Genomic DNA, 21,430 nt, shown 5'->3' on the forward strand with positions numbered 1-21,430 from the left:
GCGGAGTCCAACCCTCGCAAAAAACAAATTCGACTTACTGCCGGCAATGCGGACCAAACTCTGACATCGGTCGTACAGGGACCGAATAGCCCGTATCAGGGGGCCCGGTACCCCATACTCCCAAAGCACCCCCCACAGGAATCCCCAAGGGACACGGTCAAACGCCTTCTCCAAGTCCACAAAGCACATGTGGACTGGTTGGGCGAACTCCCACGCACCCTCGAGGACCCTGCTGAGGGTGCAGAGCTGGTCCACTGTTCCACGGCCGGGACGAAAACCACACTGCTCCTCCTGAATCCGAGATTCGACTTCCCGACGAACCCTCCTCTCCAGCACCCCTGAATAGACCTTACCCGGGAGGCTGAGGAGTGTGATCCCTCTAAAGTTGGAACACACCCTCCGGTCCCCCTTCTTAAAAAGGGGGACCACCACACCGGTCTGCCAATCCAGAGGCACTGTCCCCGATGTCCACGCGATGCTGCAGAGACGTGTCAACCACGACCGCCCCAAAACATCCAGAGCCTTTAGGAACTCCGGGCGGATCTCATCCACCCCCGAGGCCCTGCCACCGAGAAGCTTTCCAACCACTTCAGTGACTTCGGCCCCAGAGATAGGGGAGCCCACCTCAGAGTCCCCAGACCCTGCTTCATCAAAGGAAGGCGTGTCGGTGGAATTGAGGAGGTCTTCGAAGTATTCTCCCCACTGATTCACGACGTCCCGAGTCGAGGTCAACAGCACCCCATCTCCACTATACACAGTGTTTATGGCGCACTGCTTTCCTCTCCTGAGACGTTGGATGGTGGACCAGAATTTCCTCGAAGCCGTCCGGAAGTCATTTTCCATGGCCTCACCGAACTCCTCCCCTGTCCGAGTTTTTGCCTCAGCGACCGCCGAAGCCGCAGTCCGCTTGGCCAGCCGGTACCCGTCAGCAGCCTCCGGAGTCCCACAGGCCAAAAAGGCCCGATAGGACTCCTTCTTCAGCTTGACGGCATCCCTTACCGCTGGTATCCACCAACGGGTTCGAGGATTGCCGCCACGACAGGCACCAACCACCTATACGGCCACAGCTCCGATCGGCCGCCTCAACAATGGAAGCGCGGAACATGGTCCACTCGGACTCAATGTCCCCCGCCTCCCCTGGGACAATGGAGAAGCTCTGCCGCAGATGGGCGTTGAAACGCTTTCTGACAGGGGATTCTGCCAGACGTTCCCAGCAGACCCTCACAATACGTTTGGGCCTGCCTGGTCGGACCGGCATCTTACCCCACCATCGGTGCCAACACACCACCAGGTGGTGATCAGTTGACGACAGCTCCGCCCCTCTCTTAACCCGAGTGTCCAACACATACGGCCGCAGATCCGATGACACGACTACAAAGTCGATCATCGAGCTGCGGCCTAGGGTGTCCTGGTCCCAAGTGCACATATGGACACCCTTGTGCTTGAACATGGTGTTCGTTATGGTCAGTCCGTGGCGAGCACAGAAGTCCAATAACAATACACCGCTCGGGTTTCGACCGGGGGGGCCATTCCTCCCAATAACGTCCCTCCGGGTCTCACTGTCATTACCCACGTGAGCGTTGAAGTCCCCCAGCAGAACGAGGGAGTCCCCAGGGGGAGCGCTTTCCAGCACTCCCTCCAAGGACTCCAGAAAGGGTGGGTAATCTGAGCTGCTGTTTGGTGCATAAGCACAAACAACAGTCATGACCCGTCCCCCCACCCGAAGGCGGAGGGAGGCTACCCTCTCATTCACCGGGGTAAACCCCAACGTACAGGCGACTAGCCGGGGCGCAATGAGTATGCCCACACCTGCTGTGCGCCTCTCACCGTGGGCAACTCCAGAGTGGAAGAGGGTCCAGCCCCTCTCGAGAGGAATTTTACCAGAACCCAAGCCGTGTGTGGAGGCGAGTCCGACTATATCTAGTCGGAACTTCTCAGCCTCGCACACCAGCTCGAGCTCCTTCCCTGTCAGAGAGGTGACATTCCATGTCCCCAGAGCTAGCTTCAGTAGCCGGGGGTTGGACCGCCAAGGCCCCCGCCTTTGACTGCCACCCAACTCACTGCGCACCCGACCCCTTTGGCCACTTCCACCGGTGGTGAGCCCATGGGAAGGGGGACCCACCTTGCCTTTTCGGGCTGTCCCCGGCCGGGCCCCATGGGTATAGGCCCGGCCACCAGACGCTCGCCTTCGAGCCCCTCCTCCAGGCCTAGCTTCAGAGGTGGGCCCCGGTGACCCGCGTCCGGGCAAGGGAAACGAAGATCCAAAGTTTTTGTTCATCATTGGGGTCCCTTGAGCCATGCTTTGTCTGGTCCCTCACCTAGGACCTGTTTGCCATGGGTGGCCCTACCAGGGGCATGAAGCCCCGGACAACATAGCTCCCAGGCTCATTGGGACAAGCAAACCCCTCCACCACGATAAGGTGATGACTCACGGAGGGGCACTTCTGGGTCACTTCCTGTTGAAATCAGGTCACTTTCGGGTCACTTTCTGTTGATTTCTGATCACTTGTTGAAATCAAGTCAATCCCGGGCATACCTAATCAGATGGCCAGAATCCTGGGCGTACCTAATCAATTGGCCAAGATGGCTGCCGCCCTGGGTGGGCGTAGTGGCGAGAATCTTGGGCGTACCTAATCAATTGTTCAAGATGGCAGCTGCACTGGGTGGGCGGGGGGACAAGATTCCTGGGCGTACCTAATCATATATCCAAGGTAGTAGTAGTAATAGTAGTAGTAGTAATAGTATTTGCAATAGTAGTAGTCGTACATAGGCCAAGCTTTGAGTACACAAAAGGGGGTGAGTTGAGCTCAACAGTGAAAGAGATGACAGGCAGCTCTGATTGGCTGAGGCAGTTGCTATGCAGAAGTGAGAGACCGGGCAGTAAAGCTAAAAAAAGCTCTATTTAAATAGCAGTCCATTCCATTACATTTAAAAACAAAAAATTATGTTGTGCTTTTATTTTTGAAAATGTTTTTTTTTTAAATGGGAATGAGCTGAACAGTTTAAATTTGGAACGATTGGAATCGGTCAAGAAATGTAGAAGTTAAGCCGTAATCAACATAAACTAAAAGTTCCTTAGTGTTGCTATAACAAACATGCACATTCACGCACATACATTTGACTTTAACTAGTTGGACAAATCACGCACACACATTGTGTTTCAACTGAGTTGTATGAGAAAGCGCACATCTCGAACAAAAGGCTCTCACGACTTAACGATTCAAGATACAGATTCCAGAAATAGCTCGTTAGAACGGAAATAGTTTGGGGAACGCGAGCATGTTAATTTTTTATATGGGATGAAAAATTACCGAATAGAGTAGGTTGAAAAGTTGTAACGTAAAAAAATTTGGGAGAAAAAGGCGGCCAAAATAACATGGGGTTGAACGGCCGGAAAAGTGGGACCTCGCTTGAAATGAAATAACGGGTACTAAATGACACCTTTGCCAAACAAAAGTGGATTTGTCTGAAAGAAGACCCTTGTGACTACAAAATGTCAAAATTTTATGTTCAGTGAGTAAATATTGTGGCCATGGTGACGAGTTGAAGTGAGATTTTTCAAAAAAAGTTATTTTTTCTCTGCTCACTCTGGCGTTGATTGCTCCACTCTGGCAGACGCAATACACACCAATGTTAAAAGCCTTTTTTCTTCTTCTCCATTTCGCTCACTCTCTTTGAACCCGCACAGGAGGGAGAGATTACATTCCTTCTTAAAAAAACTTCAAAACAAGAATGAGGAAATATCTACGAATCTCATTTTAAGCATGGCAAAATTCTTTATTCATAAGGAAAAAAAAGCTAAAATCTAATCCCGTTTTTCAAAATTTTGTAAACTAATTTGGCAAGTTTTTAAGGTTGATTAAAAGACGTAAAGTCCAAATCATATATAATATTTGGAAGAAATTCCCTCTTGTGTTAAGTTGAATATGTCCTGATTTCATTTCTGTAATGTCATTTAATTATTATTATTATTATTTTATTTTTATTCTGTCCTCAGTGTGTGTGTCCAACACAAATTGACAGATAGCGAACAGTTTTCAAAATAAATGAAGAGGCTGGAGTAAAGTTGCCTTTTTACTGTTGTCTTCCATTTCTTCTTCTTCTTCTACTACTGTAAAACTGAAACATACAATACAATATGTCACTAAAATATACATGCACACATAAATGACCACACAAGTAGCTGCGCATAATATGAAAATAATCTAGAATGCAATCTACACTTAACTGCAACATCACTGGCGTTAGAAATGCAAATAAACAATCAAATGCCCTCATGAACTGAAAAGCATTAAAGAAAAAAAAAGGAATTTATAAGTGATGCTTTTCTCTGGCACAAGCAACATAGGAAGTCGTGAAACTGTAGCAGTAGAATAAATAGTAGCGTAAACTAGCGTGTGGTTTGCGCACTGCCCACTATTTACTAGAGGTGTCATGTGATCATCTACCGGAATACAGTCGGAGTCAACAATTTTTTTTAATTGTAACTAAACATTGTATATTTGATTTTAGGATTCTTTTTTTTTTTTTTACTGTTCCCTGGCAGTTATTGTTGTATTGAAAATTAATTGTTGATTGTTGCCAAATGTGTATGTTTTACTGCCAATAAACTGTTTAAAAAAAACGTTACTGTTGCCATGTTTGTTCTGTAAACTGCAATAAAGCTAAAAAAAAAGAAAAAGGATAGCCCCTTGACAACGAGTCCTCACTGATCTCACTGATAAAACTGGATAGCGGATAGGCTAAGACTTTTGAAGCCGCAAGCTGCCATATTACTACTCCCAAAAAACGCTTCTCGTCCTAAGATCCTATGTATTTACAGTATCGAAATTGGAGAACATTTGAGACAGTACTTTGTAGAAACAGCATGATTTGTAATGTTTTAAATTTGTTAAACATAAACTAGGGGACTTCAGACATTTTACAACTTGCTTTAAATACATGTATATATTATATAATTAATTATGTTTACAGGAGGAAACTTGTATTTTTTTAATAAAAAAAATTAGACCTGTAATTCAACAAAAGATGCCTCTGCCAAATCTAATATTGGGGTCTAAGGAACTGAGCGATACAATAAAAAAGGGGGTGTTCAAAGCAGCACATACCATGATACTGATGAGCTGATCATATATCTGCTGTGTTGAAGAAGGGAAACATCTAAAACCTGCGGGGCTCCGGCCCTCGAGGACCGAGTGTGCTCACCCCTGGTTTATACAATAGTCTTTTCGTGAGATGGGAGTAGTAAGATGGCCGATCTATGGCTTCAACGGCTTGCACGGGCGTGTATGGGCTATCGGCTATCCAGTATGTACAGATCAGTGCGCGTCCTCCACTCGCCATTTCAGAGGGCGGCGGTCATGCACCAAAAGTTGTTTGTCGAGAAAAAGAAGAAGAAGTTGTTGTTACGTCTAAATGGTGGTTATCATCAGCGCAACTGGACGGCGCTCTAGTGTGTGGGAGTTAGTTAAACTAGTGACATAAATATAATAACATGACTGCACCATCGGTGGAGTACACCATTGGAGGAGTGAGGGTCCAGTTTCCCTGCAAGGCATATCCATCTCAGCTGGCCATGATGAATTCAGTATGTAAACCTCATCATTAACATACACGTTAAAGTTAAATCGGGGTGCCAACCACACATTGCGGTATTCAAAAGCGTTTCATTATTGCACTCCACCGCCAAAGGTTCACCATGCTGAATCCTGCAGTTTTTGTGCTACAGTATTTGGGGAAAAACAGAATAAGCTATTTTCACGCCACGGTGGTCCAGTAACCCTACCTTCGCGTGCTATGGGAAGACCTTACCACCACTTTGCCTTTTCTCTTTACCTCGGGAGATGTCGCGACTCCATTCAACTTTGTGCCGCTGCCATTACTCATTCCACGGCATCATGTCCGTTAATGAACAATTATTTTTTTCGTTCGTATGTGTTTGCGAACTGCGTGTTTTTTGTTTGTTAGTTTTTTGTCAATTTACTAAACACTTTTTTATTTTCACAGACTGGGGAGCACGCAGTCTACCCCGTAATCGGGGTATTAAACACATTTTATTGCTGGCTTTTAGCTTGACACAAATGTCGACATTGGTCTGGTATGTGATACTGTTTGTATGTTATTAATTTAATGTTTAATTGTTTTTGTTTTTACTCCATGTAGGCTTCAGCAGTTTTCATGCAGCTATTTATGTATTTATTTATTTTAAAGTGCTGTAGAAGTAAAGTTGAGTTGTGCTACATTCGCGAGGCAACCCTACGTCACTTCCGTTGTGCTTGTCGGCCATTGTGACTAGTGTTGTGTCATTCACGTACGTTTCGTTCAAACGAAAGAATCTTTTCAGTAAATGTGAGTGAACGGATCACTTCCTGAAGTGATTCGTTCTTTTTTCAGTTCATTTGAGCTCAGCCACTCTCATGTCTTCAGTCTTCGCGAACGACCAATCAGAGCCAGCGTCAGACACGGGCGAACATACTCCCATGCTATTGGCGTTAGCCAACGCGTATCAGTGAGTGAACGTGTTGCCATTTCCAGTTCACGGACGTATCAGAGAGTGAACGAGTTAGTGAGTGAACATGTTGCCATTTCTGGTTCACGAACGTATCAGTGAGTGAACGTGTTGCCATTTCCGGTTCACGAACGTATCAGCGAGTGAGCGAGTCAGTGAGTGAACGTGTTGCATAGACAAACGATTTGATGAATTCATCTTTTGAACGTTTCTTTTTAATGAACTGATTTTAAAGATTCAGTTCACTTAAAATAACTGTCATGCCCATCACTAATCGTGACACATCTCAGCTAAATGCCACAATTGCTGACAGGAACAGCACCATATTTGGACGCGCTTTATTGAACCATAGAAAAAGTACAGTAAAGTATACCCGAAATAAACAAAATGAAACATTATATATTAGTATAATAGTGTACAACATAAATAAAACAAATCAACATCACAAAAAAAACATAATAATGCCAGGGATTTCATATACATCCAAATAACTTTTTTTTTTTACAAGTATTGACTGCTTTCAGCGCCTTTCTGTTCTGAGTCATTTATAAGTCTAATATAAGTGATCGTATCAATGTTAAAGTGTGAGAAGTTGGGTTTTTGAGTTCCATACTTGCATTTATGAATAAAAATGTAACTCAAAAACCCAACTTCACACTTTCACATTGATACAATCACCTATATTAGAATTATAAATGACTCATAACAGAAAGACTCTGAAAACTGTCAATATTTGTAAATAAATAAGTTATTTGGATGTATATGAAACACCTGGCATTATGTTTTTTTGTGATGTTGGTTTGTTTTCTATATGTTGTACACTAGTATACTAATATATAGGGGTGTTAGAAAAAATCAATTTGGCACTATATCGCGATATTACAGCGCGCAATTCTCGAATTGATTCAATATGCGGCCGAATCCATTTTTAAACATCAATTATTTATGGGAATATTCAACAAAACGTCTTACTTAGGGTTAGGATTCAGACATTATGCATGGAAGAATGTTAATGGAATATTAAGCCTTAATATTTTATTTCAAACATGAAACAGACTGCAACCTGTTTGTTAAATGCAGTGGCTCAGTTATAAGCCTGAATTTTCAGATAAATAAATACATTTTCATACAAATCTTGCAGTGTACATGTACAAGTTTACTGATTAATATTTTCTAAATTTGAGGAATTTTTCCCCCCGCAATAATCAATTTATATATTCGTATTGGGATTAATCGAATCGAATCGTGACCTATGAATCGAATCGCCAGGTACTAGGCAATTCACACCCCTACTATTATATAATGTTTCATTTTGTTTATTTCGGGGATACTTCTTTGTACTTATTCTATGATTCAATAAAGCTGATTAAAAAAAAAAAGTAGCGTCCTAATATGGTGCTGTTCCTATCAGCCATTGTGGCATCTAGCTGAGCTGTGTCACAATGTTGACAAGCACAACGGAAGTGACGTAGGGGTGCCTTGCTAATGTTGAATGGAGTTGCGACATCTCCCGAGGTAAAGAGGAAAGGCAAAGGCAGTTGCTGATGCCGCGGCTTAAGCAAAGGTGTGACGTAACTGATGCCGCGGCATAAGCAAAGGTGTGACGTAACTGATGCCGCGGCATAAGCAAAGGTGTGACGTAACTGATGCCGCGGCATAAGCAAAAGTGACGTAACTGATGCCGCGACATACGCACAAGTGAAGTCGCTGGTGCCGCGGCATAAGCGGAAGTGACGTTGCTGATGCCACGACATGCCGCTGCCGCTAAATGCGCTAACCTTACTGAATCCTCCGGCGCTCTCTGCGAAACTTGAATAGTTCTCTCAACTCGGAAACTCGGGTATCAAAATAGATTCCCAGTTGTCCAGTAGAAAATACGACATGAGTGGGCATTCCCGTGCAATTTTCTACTCGACATGTGGTATTTACCATAATTTCGATACCACATGAAGGCAACATAATTAGCGTCACTGCAGTCTGGTGTTCATGTGATGGCAGGCCACTGATAGCCGATAGGCCAAGACGTTTGAAGCCACGAGGTCGCCAAATTACCACTCCCAAGAAACGTTTCTCGGCAATGGTCCTTTGTTGACCATTTTTGAGTGGCAGAAAATGATAGCGGGCTCAGCCGTGTTGTATAGATGCGACATACAACAATAAACTTAGCAGGTGAAATTGACAGTATTTAAGCACTTAAATGGCTGAGGGGGACAGGTGATGGTGGTTACAGAGATGCATAATATATGTATTGGCGACAAATTTCAAATCATTAAAAGCACACAAAAATTATCGTATCAATCATGTATAAAGAGATTAATCACACTATAAATTTTGACCGCAGATGATCCTTTATCTGACAGCGGATGGTTTACCTTAAAGATAGCACAGGTTGTGTTTGAGCAATTAACATAAGTACTTTCATTAAAGTAAAGCATTTAAATTTAAATTTGGCAGGCAAAAATAAAGTTGATACAATTTTTTTTAAATTAAGCGATTAGTCGTGAATAACAATTCTGTGTGATTAATCAGATTGAAAAAAATAATAGTTTGACAGCTCTGATTTATTTACTTAATGTAGCATGATGCCTAGAAAAGAGAGGCTGAAAGGGTTGTGTGTGTGTGTGTGTGTGTGTGTGTGTGTGTGTGTGTGTGTGTGTGTGTGTGTGTGTGTTTGCCTTTGTGTATTATGAGGACATTTCACCTGAATACATGCCGTGCTGCAAGGACATTTTGAATTATGAGGACACAGCCCATGTCCTCATAATTATTTCAATGCAGAAGTGCTTCTAGGGCTGTAGAAGGCTTAAATCCAAAGTTTTAGCCAATGTCCTTGTAAAGCATAATTACGTGAATTTGTGTATTTTTGTGTATTTGATGGCGCCCCCTGTAGGAAGGTCCTTGTAATGCACCACTTCATGAATAATTCACACCAGTGTATATTTCACAGCATTTGATTGGCTGACCATCACCTGTCCCCACAATTACGCACGTCTCCATAATTCAGTTTTTTCTCAAAATGCTGTGTATTGTGAATGTTTGTCTGTAGACACAGAACCTTTTTTTTTTTTTTTTTTTGCAGCCACCAATTCCTAAGTAAATAATTAAATAATGAAATACCCTATGATATTTAATTATATATTTCAGTATTTAATTCTTTCAGTGGTTGTTTATTTAAAAATGTACAATGGTTAACAGCAGAGACAGAGAAACTGTCAGTGCCGTACATTAATTCATCATTTAACATCCCACCCTGCCTTTACAGTATAACATCTTTCTGTACACCAGTGGCCAAATGTTTTGAGAATGACATTGATTTTCTAAGAATCTGCAGTGCTGACTTATTATTGTTTTTTTATGATGGCAATTTGCATGTACATGTACTCCAGAATGTTATAGTGATTAGATGAATTGCAAAGTCCCTATTTGCCATGAAAATTAAAGTAATTTCCTTTAGTGACCTTACAAACTTTAAGTGAAGAAGGCTTCAGGGCACCCAAGAAAATCCAGCAAAAGCCAGGACTATCTCCCAAAGTTGATTCAGCTGCGGGGATAAGGACATCACCACCAGTGTAGAGCTTGCTCAGGAATGGCAGTAAGCAGGTATGAGTCCATCTACACCCATGGTGAGGGAGTAAGACTTTTGGAGGATGGCCTGGTGTGACCAGTGAAAAAGGGATTCCATAAACACAGACCAAAATAAGGAAAAAAGAGTTAAAGTTATTTTCTCTGATTAACCCCCTTTCCAACTGTTTGGGGCATCCGGAAAAATGCTTGTCTGGAGAAGAAAAGGTGAGCGCTACCATCAGTCCTGCTTCATGCCAACAGTAAAGCATCATGTGACCATTCATTTGCAGGGTTGCTTCTAAGCCAAGTTACTGGGCTCGCTCACAATTTTGCCAAAAAACACATGCATCCATTACTAAAGTATAGTACCAAAACATCCTCGGACAGCAACTGTGTGACAGCAGCAAGGTTATTTTATTTACTAAAGCAAAAAAACATTTTTGTTAATGAAAAAAATAATAATAACTTTTTAAAAAAACAAACTGAAATCACATTAAACGATTACAAAATTATCTATAATTCTAGCAATAATATCCTTTGTTTTCGTCTGTGGTAATTAATTTAGTATATGAGCCTTTCGGGTTAATTTTAAATGTGATCTATTTTTTTTTTAATTGACACTGTGTAAATCATAGAACAATAGCCACTCTTATCAACAAAGTTCATAATCCAACACTGAACCAATTTGTTGATTTAAATGTGATTTATTATATTGCCCGGAGTACGGAAGTGACGTCATCTAGCAGCCCCGATAGAGAACCGCCCCCGGCTCTAATTACTTCACGAGAGGTGATGGCAGTGTAGCTGTGCTAATGAGGTAGGTTTGAAGCTCGAATTTTTCCTCCAGAAACTTGTTTATTTTAATGTTGGTCGCTTGTGTACATTGCTGAAAATGATTTATAATGCAAGTCCAGTGTAAGTGCAGCTAAGCTAACGTTAGCATACCTAACCATCTGTTGATTATGATGGTTGCAGCTAATTATTTAGAATTGCTACGCTTTTGTTAGCAACGGTTAGCTCAGTTAGCATAGCAGAGCTAACCGTCTGTTGTGTAAGATAAATGCTAATTGAAATTTTTAAGAGGAAAGCAATAACAGGCTGGTTTGATAGGCTGGTTTGTGATGTGAAAATATACAATGGTTTAGTATTACCAGTACAGTATAAATGAAGTATTGGTAAATTGCTGCATTTGTGTTTACTTAAATTTGTTCTTTAAATAGAAATATTTCAGTAAAGTCTGTAAAGTGTTCATTACATTTAATTTATGCAAATATTTAGCAGAGCTGTGCTATCCACTGTATTTTATTTTCGTTGGCACATTTACTGCACACTGCACAGGATATTATGGTCCACAGAAAGTCAACTTCAAAACATCTGCACCAAGTTACCTATCAAACTGATTGAAACTCATTTTTTTTCTATAGCTTTAGATCATTATCTTCAGTGAGATATGTCAGTCATGAGGCCACAGAGGGCAAAAGTTAAACCCAAAGAAGAGGTAGCATATTTTTCATCCTTAAGTAAAGACAGGGATGGCTTCACCATGAAATATATTAATTCATTCAAAGGTGAGTATTGGTAAAAGATTCTTTAGTATGGGCCTAGTTTTCATTACTGTTATAATGAAATATTTCTGTTGTATCCCTTTTTCTTTGTAAGGTCGAGGAGTGTTCAGTTCCTGCTCCTTTCAGAAGGGAGTCTTTCCTACTGAATATCGAGGAGAAGTTATAAGCAAACAGGAACGTGAAAACAGGCTGAGAGTGTATCATGATGCCCAGAAGGTTTTCATGTTTGAATTTCACTACAATGGAAAAACACTATGGTATGTTTATATGGTGTGTTGTCACACTTAATTTTTTTTTTTTTGGGGGGGGGGGGGGGGGGGGGTAATCGTGCAAGGTTTGACAAAACATAAAAGATTAATTATAACTCAAAAGCAAAAGTACATTCTTTTCTCAATATAATTTTTTTTGTTTTTATTTCATTTTTTTTACAATATTGTGACTTATTTTTTTATTTTACTTTTACAGTTATCGTGAGTATCGCTAACTTCACAATATCATGTTGATTATCATATCGTGATTGCTTATCATGACATTTGGATATTGTTTCATACATGTGACATACTAGAATTACTGGTCGCACATTCATGATTACATGAAATTACAGTATAGCAGTCTAGTCTTAGTAAGAATTTAATTGTATTGGTATTTTTCTATTCATCTACCCCAGGTTTCCACTGAAGCACAACCTGATGAAGACACCGCTATCACAGACTGCGCCAAAGTTGACCAGGTGACTAGATTTCTTTTTGAATGTTGTTGAAATCAGTTTTCAGAAGCAAGACATTAGTGGAGGGTGGAGATACTAGGGCTGCACAATATGTGGAAAATATCTTGGCGCACGAATGGCTCATGCAATATGTGCATTGCAAAGACGTGCAACAAATGGATATTGGATTGTTTGTATACTTTAGTCTGAGGCTAAGCGATATGGCCAAAAAATTAAATAAAAAGTCTTTTAAACCAACCATCCAGCATTCTGCCACCACTTGTGCAAAATTACAACTCACAATAACATCTGGATGTAACAGAACATTATAACAGTTTTTAATAATCCAGAAGACAAAATACATTTCACGATTTAGCAAATTTTCAACGATTCAATTTGAATTTAATTTATTCAATTAATTTGATTTATTGCCAGGCCCTACTTGAGTCTGATTTTGACCAATCAGAGACAACCTTAATTGCGCATCGCCATACAAGAGAATTGTATCGAGGAGCATTACTAACAAAAAAAACCTTATTTGGATAAAACTAGATCAAAATGAGCATGATTATTTTTCCGCACGTACGTGTATTTCTTTAATTAGATTATGAAGATATATATATTCGGTCCATGTTTAATGTCACAATAATCTCCATCACTGTATAAAACACCCATGTCGCATGTTTTGTCAATACTGTGCAGCCCTCGCAAGATACACAGTCCTCACAATGTCGTAGTTGTGAATAACTGACACTCTGAGGACAGTGTATTTATACACTGTGAGTTTAAAATACGTTTTGAGGGCTTGCAGTTACACATACAGTCCTCACAATTCATACTCTGGTCAGGTATGGACACTCTGAGGACTGTGTATTTTCTTATTTTTGTGTCATTGTGAAAAATAGATGTCACCAATTTACACAAACCTGTAGTGCAGACAGATTTATTTATTTATTTTTGTAATGGCAAATAAAATGAGTTTGCATTCACATTACTTTAACCTATTCATTAATCTGTATGTACTGTAACTGTGTAAATGCACAGGTACAGTCGTGTTACTAAGAATTTAATTTTATATGTATTTTTCTCTTTGTGTACCAGGTTTCAACTGACGCACAACCTGAAGACATAGCTGTCACAGACCAAGTTGACCAGGTGACTAGATTTCTTTTTGAATGTTGATGTTGAAATACGTTTTTCAGAAGCAAGACGTTGCACAATATATACAAAAAAGATCTTGTCGCACGAATGGCTCATGCAATATGTCTGTTGCAAAGACATGCAACAAATGAATATTGTATTGTATACTTTAGTCTGACTTTGACCAATCAGAGACTACCTTAATTGCGCATCACCATACAAGAGAACCGTATCGAGGGGCATTACTAAAAAAAACAAACTTATATGTATAAGACTAGATCACAATAAGCATGATTATTTTTCCGCATTAACGTGTATTTCTTTCTTTGGATTATAAAGATCTCTCTATCTTTATCTTTATGTCTATATATCTATCTATATCTATATATTGTCTCTCTATCTATATATATATATATGTATATTTGTGTGTATATATATATATATATACTGTATGTATACTGTATATATATATATATATATATATATATACTGTATATATAGAGTATGTATGTATTCAGTATATGTATAGATCTTTTTTTTTAGGTCCGTGTTAAATGTTTAATCTCCATCACAGTATAAAACACCCATGTCGCATGTCAATACTGTGTAGCCCTCGCAGATACACAGTCCTCACAATGTCGTAGTTGTGAATAACTGACACTCTGAGGACAGTGTATTTATACACTGCGAATGTAAAATAAGTTTTCAGGGGTTTGGAGTTACAGATACAGTCCTCACAATTCATACTCTGGTCAGGTATGGACACTCTGAGGACTGAGTATTTTCTATTAATTGTTTCATTGTGAAAAATAGACGTCACCAATTTACACAAACCACTAGTGCTGACGGATTATTTATTTTTGTAATGGCAAATAAAATGTGTTTGCATTCACAATACTTTAACCTATTCATTGTTCTTTATGTACTGTAACTGTGTAAATGCACAGGTACAGTCGTGTTACTAAGAATTTAATTTTATATGTATTTTTCTCTTTGTGTACCAGGTTTCAACTGACGCACAACCTGAAGACATAGCTGTCACAGACCAAGTTGACCAGGTGACTAGATTTGTTTTTGAATGTTGATGTTGAAATACATTTTTCAGAAGCAAGACGTTGGCACAATATATAAAAAAATATCTTGTCGCACGAATGGCTCATGCAATATTTGTATTGCAAAGACATGCAACAAATGAATATTGTATTGTATACTTTAGTCTGACTTTGACCAATCAGAGACTACCTGAATTGCGCATCGCCATACGAGAGAACCGTATCGAGGGGCATTACTAACAAAAAATAACTTAATAGGATAAGATTAGATCACAATGAGCATGCTTATTTTTCCGCATTAACATGCATTTCTTTCTTTGGATTATAAAGATCTCTTTATCTTTATCTCTATCTTTATTTTCTATATCTATCTGTCTCGCTCTGTCCATCTCGCTATGTCTGTCTGTCCGTCTCGCTATGTATACAGTATATATATCTATATGTATGTGTATATATATGTATATGGATAGATCTTTTTTTTTTAGGTATGTGTTAAATGCTTAAATAATCTCCATCATTGTATAAAACACCCATGTCGCATGTTTTGTCAATACTGAGCAGCCCTCGCAGATACATAGTCCTCACAATGTCGTAGTTGTGAATAACTGACACACTGAGGACATTGTATTTATACACTGTGAGTGTAAAATAAGTTTTCAGGGCTTGGAGTTACACATACAGTCCTCACAATTCATACTCTGGTCAGGTATGGATTCTCTGAGGACTGTGTATTTTCTTGTTTTTGTTTCATTGTGAAAAATAGACGTCACCAATTTACACAAACCTGTAGTGCAGAAGGATTTATTTATTTATTTTTGTAATGGCAAATAAAATGAGTTTGCATTCACAATACTTTAACCTATTCATTGTTCTGTATGTACTGTAACTGTGTACATGCACAGGTACAGTCTTGTGTGTTAGTAAGAATTGAATTTTATATGTATTTTTCTCTTCATGTGTACCAGGTTTGAACTGACGCACAACCTGAAGACATAGCTGAAGACATAGCTGTCACAGACAAAGTTGACCAGGTGACGAGATTTATTTTTGAATATTGATGTTGAAATCAGTTTTCAGAAGCAAGACGTTAGGAGTGAAGAGTGTAGAGTAGATGCTAGGGCTAAACTATATAACTAACAAATATAATCACAACAATTGTTTATGCAATGTGTATTGCCAAGACGTTAAAAATACTGTATCCAACAATACGCTTGTATGGGACTAAAATTTCTACAAGTCAACATTAAAAATATCTCAAATTGAAGATTTGTTGGCAGTTTGGTGATTTAGATTATGCACTGTAGTGATCTTTTTTTCCCATTAATTTATTTATGGTGGATTTTAGAGGTGAACTCGCTATAATTTATTATTATTTTTTTTTAAAACAGGAGTGTAAACATCAGGTAGTTTATTCACTTGTATCAAGCTTGGATAAATGTGCTTTATGTTTTGGACCTTTCGCTGCACTAGAATGGACTGGCATGATGGGTATTTTATCTTGTGTGTTATTTGTATCTGCAATGGATCTTTGTTTCACGCAACCAGGATTAATAGTGCAGGCATTTTCATTGAATGAATATAATTTAGTCAAGAGGATAAATTATGACCCATGTTTATACCGCTGTCTTTAGTTGCAAGCAGCTAAATGTTGAGCAATTGTCTCAATCTTAACGACTGTCTGACTCGGTAAAATAGAAAACGTCTACTGTAACTGAAGGACTGTATCACACAAGACCCGTTTTAGGGGCAATGCCATAGATTAAGCATATTAACTATCCCTCTTGTTAAATGCTTCATCTCATCTTTCGAATAAATGTGGTGACTAGATTTATAATAATCTTTAGTATATGCACAAACTTTAGGTTCTAAATGCTTTTCTAGTTTGCTCCAGCATCTGGCACATATCCCGTTGATTGCAAAAAAAAAAAAAAATGCAAAACTGCTTGATGATGAAGACCACCTATCTTTGGTAAATGAACTTTAGCACATTAGCCCATCAATGGCGGGAGCGCTCGACACTTGTCTCAAGCTTCTACTTCGAGTGTAACATCACTAAGTAACAGCGAAGTAAAGCTAGTAAATATTTATGACCACCCGCCAAAAGGAACTTTAACCCGCATCCGGCAGGTGTCAATTTTAGAGCCGCTGTATATATGCACATGTATGTGTGCGTCTACTGTATATATGGATATCATTGGTGTCCTGTGAAAAACACGTTTCCATTTTTAGGTTGCGGGCTGCTCTCCGGTAGCGATCCTTCTTGGCGGCACGGCTTGTATCACGGTGCGCTTTATAGTCTGGAAAATATGGTGGATGTGTTTTTCACAGGACAGTGACAATATGTATATGTATGTCTGTATGTATGTAATAATTGTTTTTGTTTAAAAAATTAGGTTGCTGATGTATCCAGTTCAAGTGAGGATTCATCAGCAGAGGAATATGTTCCAGATTCTCACAGTACTTCGGACACTTCCTACATTGAACCTGTTTCAGAAATTCTGAAATCCGAAGGTATTCCAGTAATGAGCTATTAGAAAACTGCTCATCTTTAAGATGAGAGGTAGTCATGTTTTAAAGAATAAAATGTTCAATGTTCACTGACTCTTTTGCATCTGGTTTCATGTCTAACTTATCCATTACAAAGATGTGCTTGACCCAGATAACCTGTTCACATAAGAAGCATGTTTTATTAACATACCAGTTTCAGTCTGTCCTAAAGTTGTAACATGGTGCTCAAGGATCAGGTATGACTTTGCATTTCACAGTATTGTTATGCACAACAATGCGACCTTATATCAGGTAAGTCATTACACATCAATGTCATTTCAGTTTGTGTAACGTCAGAATGCCAGAACTTTCAAGTCACTTCAGTGACATGGTTGCTGTGTGTTGTGTAAACTTTGTCCTTGTAATGTGAGTTGGTCCTCATAATTACCATTTTTGCCATGGGCGTGGCTTATTTAGCTCATTATCTATGTCCTCATAATTACTGTTTTTTCAGGTTTTTCTTTTTTTTGTGCGTTGAGTTTTTTCAAGTTTTGAAGTGAAATTTCCCTGGACGACCCCCAAAAATTTTTTGGGGTGCAAGTCCCATCTCTCTGGCATTAGCGGAAAGGGGTGTCCCCGTAATACACAATTAAACAGGTTTGGAAAAAATGTCCTCATAATACACAGAGGCAAACCTGCGTGTGTGTGTGTGTGTGTGTGTGTGTGTGTGTGTGTGTGTGTGTGTGTGTGTGTGTGTGTGTGTGTGTGTGTGTGTGTTTGCCTTTGTGTATTATGAGGACATTTCACCTGAATACATGCCGTGCTGCGAGGACATTTTGAATTATGAGGACACAGCCCATGTCCTCATAATTATTTCAATGCAGAAGTGCTTCTAGGGCTGTAGAAGGCCTAAATCCAAAGTTTTAGCCAATGTCCTTGTAAAGCATAATTACGTGAATTTGTGTATTTTTGTGTATTTGATGGCGCCCCCTGTAGGAAGGTCCTTGTAATGCACCACTTCATGAATAATTCACACCAGTGTATATTTCACAGCATTTGATTGGCTGACCATCACCTGTCCTCACAATTACGCACGTCTCCATAATTCAGTTTTTTCTCAAAATGCTGTGTATTGTGAATGTTTGTCTGTAGACACAGAGCCTTTTTTTTTTTTTTTTGCAGCCACCATTTCCTAAGTAAATAATTAAATAATGAAATACCCTACGATATTTAATTATATATTTCAGTATTTAATTATTTCAGTGGTTGTTTATTTAAAAATGTACAATGGTTAACAGCAGAGACAGAGAAACTGTCAGTGCCGTACATTAATTCATCATTTAACATCCCACCCTGCCTTTACAGTATAACATCTTTCTGTACACCAGCGGCCAAATGTTTTGAGAATGACATTGATTTTCTAAGAATCTGCAGTGCTGACTTATTATTGTTTTTTTATGATGGCAATTTGCATGTACATGTACTCCAGAATGTTATAGTGATTAGATGAATTGCAAAGTCCCTATTTGCCATGAAAATTAAAGTAATTTCCTTTAGTGACCTTACAAACTTTAAGTGAAGAAGGCTTCAGGGCACCCAAGAAAATCCAGCAAAAGCCAGGACTATCTCCCAAAGTTGATTCAGCTGCAGGGATAAGGACATCACCACCAGTGTAGAGCTTGCTCAGGAATGGCAGTAAGCAGGTATGAGTCCATCTACACTCATGGTGAGGGAGTAAGACTTTTGGAGGATGGCCTGGTGTGACCAGTGAAAAAGGGATTCCATAAACACAGACCAAAATAAGGAAAAAAGAGTTACAGTTATTTTCTCTGATTAACCCCCTTTCCAACTGTTTGGGGCATCCGGAAAAATGCTTGTCTGGAGAAGAAAAGATGAGCGCTACCATCAGTCCTGCTTCATGCCAACAGTAAAGCATCATGTGACCATTCATTTGCAGGGTTGCTTCTAAGCCAAGTTACTGGGCTCGCTCACAATTTTGCCAAAAAACACATGCGTCCATTACTAAAGTATAGTACCAAAACATCCTCGGACAGCAACTGTGTGACAGCAGCAAGGTTATTTTATTTACTAAAGCAAAAAAACATTTTCGTTAATGAAAAAAAAAAAAATAACTTTTTAAAAAAGCAAACTGAAATCACATTAAACGATTACAAAATTATCTATAATTCTAGCAATAATATCCTTTGTTTTCGTCTGTGGTAATTAATTTAGTATATGAGCCTTTCGGGTTAATTTTAAATGTGATCTATTTTTTTTTTTTAATTGACACTGTAAATCATAGAACAATAGCCACTCTTATCAACAAAGTTCATAATCCAACACTGAACCAATTTGTTGATTTAAATGTGATTTATTATATTGCCCGGAGTACGGAAGTGACGTCATCTAGCAGCCCCGATAGAGAACCGCCCCCGGCTCTAATTACTTCACGAGACGTGATGGCAGTGTAGCTGTGCTAATGAGGTAGGTTTGAAGCTCGAATTTTTCCTCCAGAAACTTGTTTATTTTAATGTTGGTCGCTTGTGTACATTGCTGAAAATGATTTATAATGCAAGTCCAGTGTAAGTGCAGCTAAGCTAACGTTAGCATACCTAACCATCTGTTGATTATGATGGTTGCAGCTAATTATTTAGAATTGCTACGCTTTTGTTAGCGACGGTTAGCTCAGTTAGCATAGCAGAGCTAACCGTCTGTTGAGTAAGATAAATGCTAATTGAAATTTTTAAGAGGAAAGCAATAACAGGCTGGTTTGATAGGCTGGTTTGTGATGTGAAAATATACAATGGTTTAGTATTACCAGTACAGTATAAATGAAGTATTGGTAAATTGCTGCATTTGTGTTTACTTAAATTTGTTCTTTAAATAGAAATATTTCAGTAAAGTCTGTTAGTGTTCATTACATTTAATTTATGCAAATATTTAGCAGAGCTGTGCTATCCACTATTTTATTTTCGTTGGCACATTTACTGCACACTGCACAGGATATTATGGTCCACAGAAAGTCAACTTCAAAACATCTGCACCAAGTTACCTATCAAACTGATTGAAACTCATTTTTTTCTATAGCTTTAGATCATTATCTTCAGTGAGATATGTCAGTCATGAGGCCACAGAGGGCAAAAGTTAAACCCAAAGAAGAGGTAGCATATTTTTCATCCTTAGGTAAAGACAAGGATGGCTTCACCATAAAATATATTAATTCATTCAAAGGTGAGTATTGGTAAAAGATTCTTTAGTATGGGCCTAGTTTTCATTACTGTTATAATGAAATATTTCTGTTGTATCCCTTTTTCTTTGTAAGGTCGAGGAGTGTTCAGTTCCTGCTCCTTTCAGAAGGGAGTCTTTCCTACTGAATATCGAGGAGAAGTTATAAGCAAACAGGAACGTGAAAACAGGCTGAGAGTGTATCATGATGCCCAGAAGGTTTTCATGTTTGAATTTCACTACAATGGAAAAACACTATGGTATGTTTATATGGTGTGTTGTCACACTTAATTTTGTTTTTTTTGGGGGTGGGGGGGTTATCGTGCAAGGTTTGACAAAACATAAAAGATTAATTATAACTCAAAAGCAAAAGTACATTCTTTTCTCAATATAATTTTTTTTGTTTTTATTTCATTTTTTTACAATATTGTGACTTATTTTTTTATTTTACTTTTACAGTTATCGTGAGTATCGCTAACCTCACAATATCATGTTGATTATCATATCGTGATTGCTTATCATGACATTTGGATATTGTTTCATACATGTGACATACTAGAATTACTGGTCGCACATTCATGATTACATGAAATTACAGTATAGCAGTCTAGTCTTAGTAAGAATTTAATTGTATTGGTATTTTTCTATTCATCTACCCCAGGTTTCCACTGAAGCACAACCTGATGAAGACACCGCTATCACAGACTGCGCCAAAGTTGACCAGGTGACTAGATTTCTTTTTGAATGTTGTTGAAATCAGTTTTCAGAAGCAAGACATTAGTGGAGGGTGGAGATACTAGGGCTGCACAATATGTGGAAAATATCTTGGCGCACGAATGGCTCATGCAATATGTGCATTGCAAAGACGTGCAACAAATGGATATTGGATTGTTTGTATACTTTAGTCTGAGGCTAAGCGATATGGCCAAAAAATTAAATAAAAAGTCTTTTAAACCAACCATCCAGCATTCTGCCACCACTTGTGCAAAATTTCAACTCACAATAACATCTGGATGTAACAGAACATTATAACAGTTTTTAATAATCCAGAAGACAAAATACATTTCACGATTTAGCAAATTTTCAACGATTCAATTTGAATTTAATTTATTCAATTAATTTGATTTATTGCCAGGCCCTACTTGAGTCTGATTTTGACCAATCAGAGACAACCTTAATTGCG

The 21,430-nt window shown here is 39.1% G+C and overlaps 2 protein-coding genes across 17 annotated transcripts in view; both read left to right on the forward strand.

Moving 5' to 3' along the window:
• The first annotated feature begins 5,357 nt into the window (after positions 1–5,357).
• Positions 5,358–21,430, forward strand: part of brip1 (BRCA1 interacting helicase 1) — a 113,125-nt gene continuing 97,052 nt past the window's right edge. For 4 of the 5 annotated variants that reach the window (XM_077566680.1, XM_077566682.1, XM_077566683.1 and 1 more), the window contains exon 1: positions 5,359–5,587. In XM_077566680.1, the coding sequence (XP_077422806.1) occupies positions 5,495–5,587 (93 nt within the window). In that variant the 5' untranslated portion in view covers positions 5,359–5,494. Of the gene's footprint in view, positions 5,588–21,430 lie in introns of all 5 variants that reach the window. The other variant, XM_077566681.1, reaches the window with a different exon arrangement.
• The window catches only part of LOC144052537 (N-lysine methyltransferase KMT5A-A-like), a 21,998-nt gene continuing 7,852 nt past the window's right edge, over positions 7,285–21,430 (forward strand). For 6 of the 12 annotated variants that reach the window (XR_013294234.1, XR_013294240.1, XR_013294235.1 and 3 more), the window contains exons 1-9: positions 7,932–11,640; positions 11,732–11,894; positions 12,305–12,367; positions 13,445–13,498; positions 14,488–14,541; positions 15,501–15,566; positions 16,929–20,253; positions 20,345–20,507; positions 20,909–20,971. Coding sequence is in view for 4 of the 12 variants with exons in the window: in XM_077566689.1 (XP_077422815.1) it covers positions 20,136–20,253; positions 20,345–20,507; positions 20,909–20,971 (344 nt within the window). In the remaining 8 variants the exon portion in view is untranslated. Of the gene's footprint in view, positions 11,641–11,731; positions 11,895–12,304; positions 12,368–13,406; positions 13,499–14,477; positions 14,542–15,500; positions 15,567–16,928; positions 20,254–20,344; positions 20,508–20,908; positions 20,972–21,430 lie in introns of those variants that run through there. The other 6 variants (XR_013294238.1, XR_013294236.1, XR_013294239.1 and 3 more) reach the window with 6 other exon arrangements.

The sequence above is a fragment of the Vanacampus margaritifer genome, chromosome 5, assembly GCF_051991255.1.
Source record: "Vanacampus margaritifer isolate UIUO_Vmar chromosome 5, RoL_Vmar_1.0, whole genome shotgun sequence".
NCBI lineage: Eukaryota > Metazoa > Chordata > Actinopteri > Syngnathiformes > Syngnathidae > Vanacampus > Vanacampus margaritifer.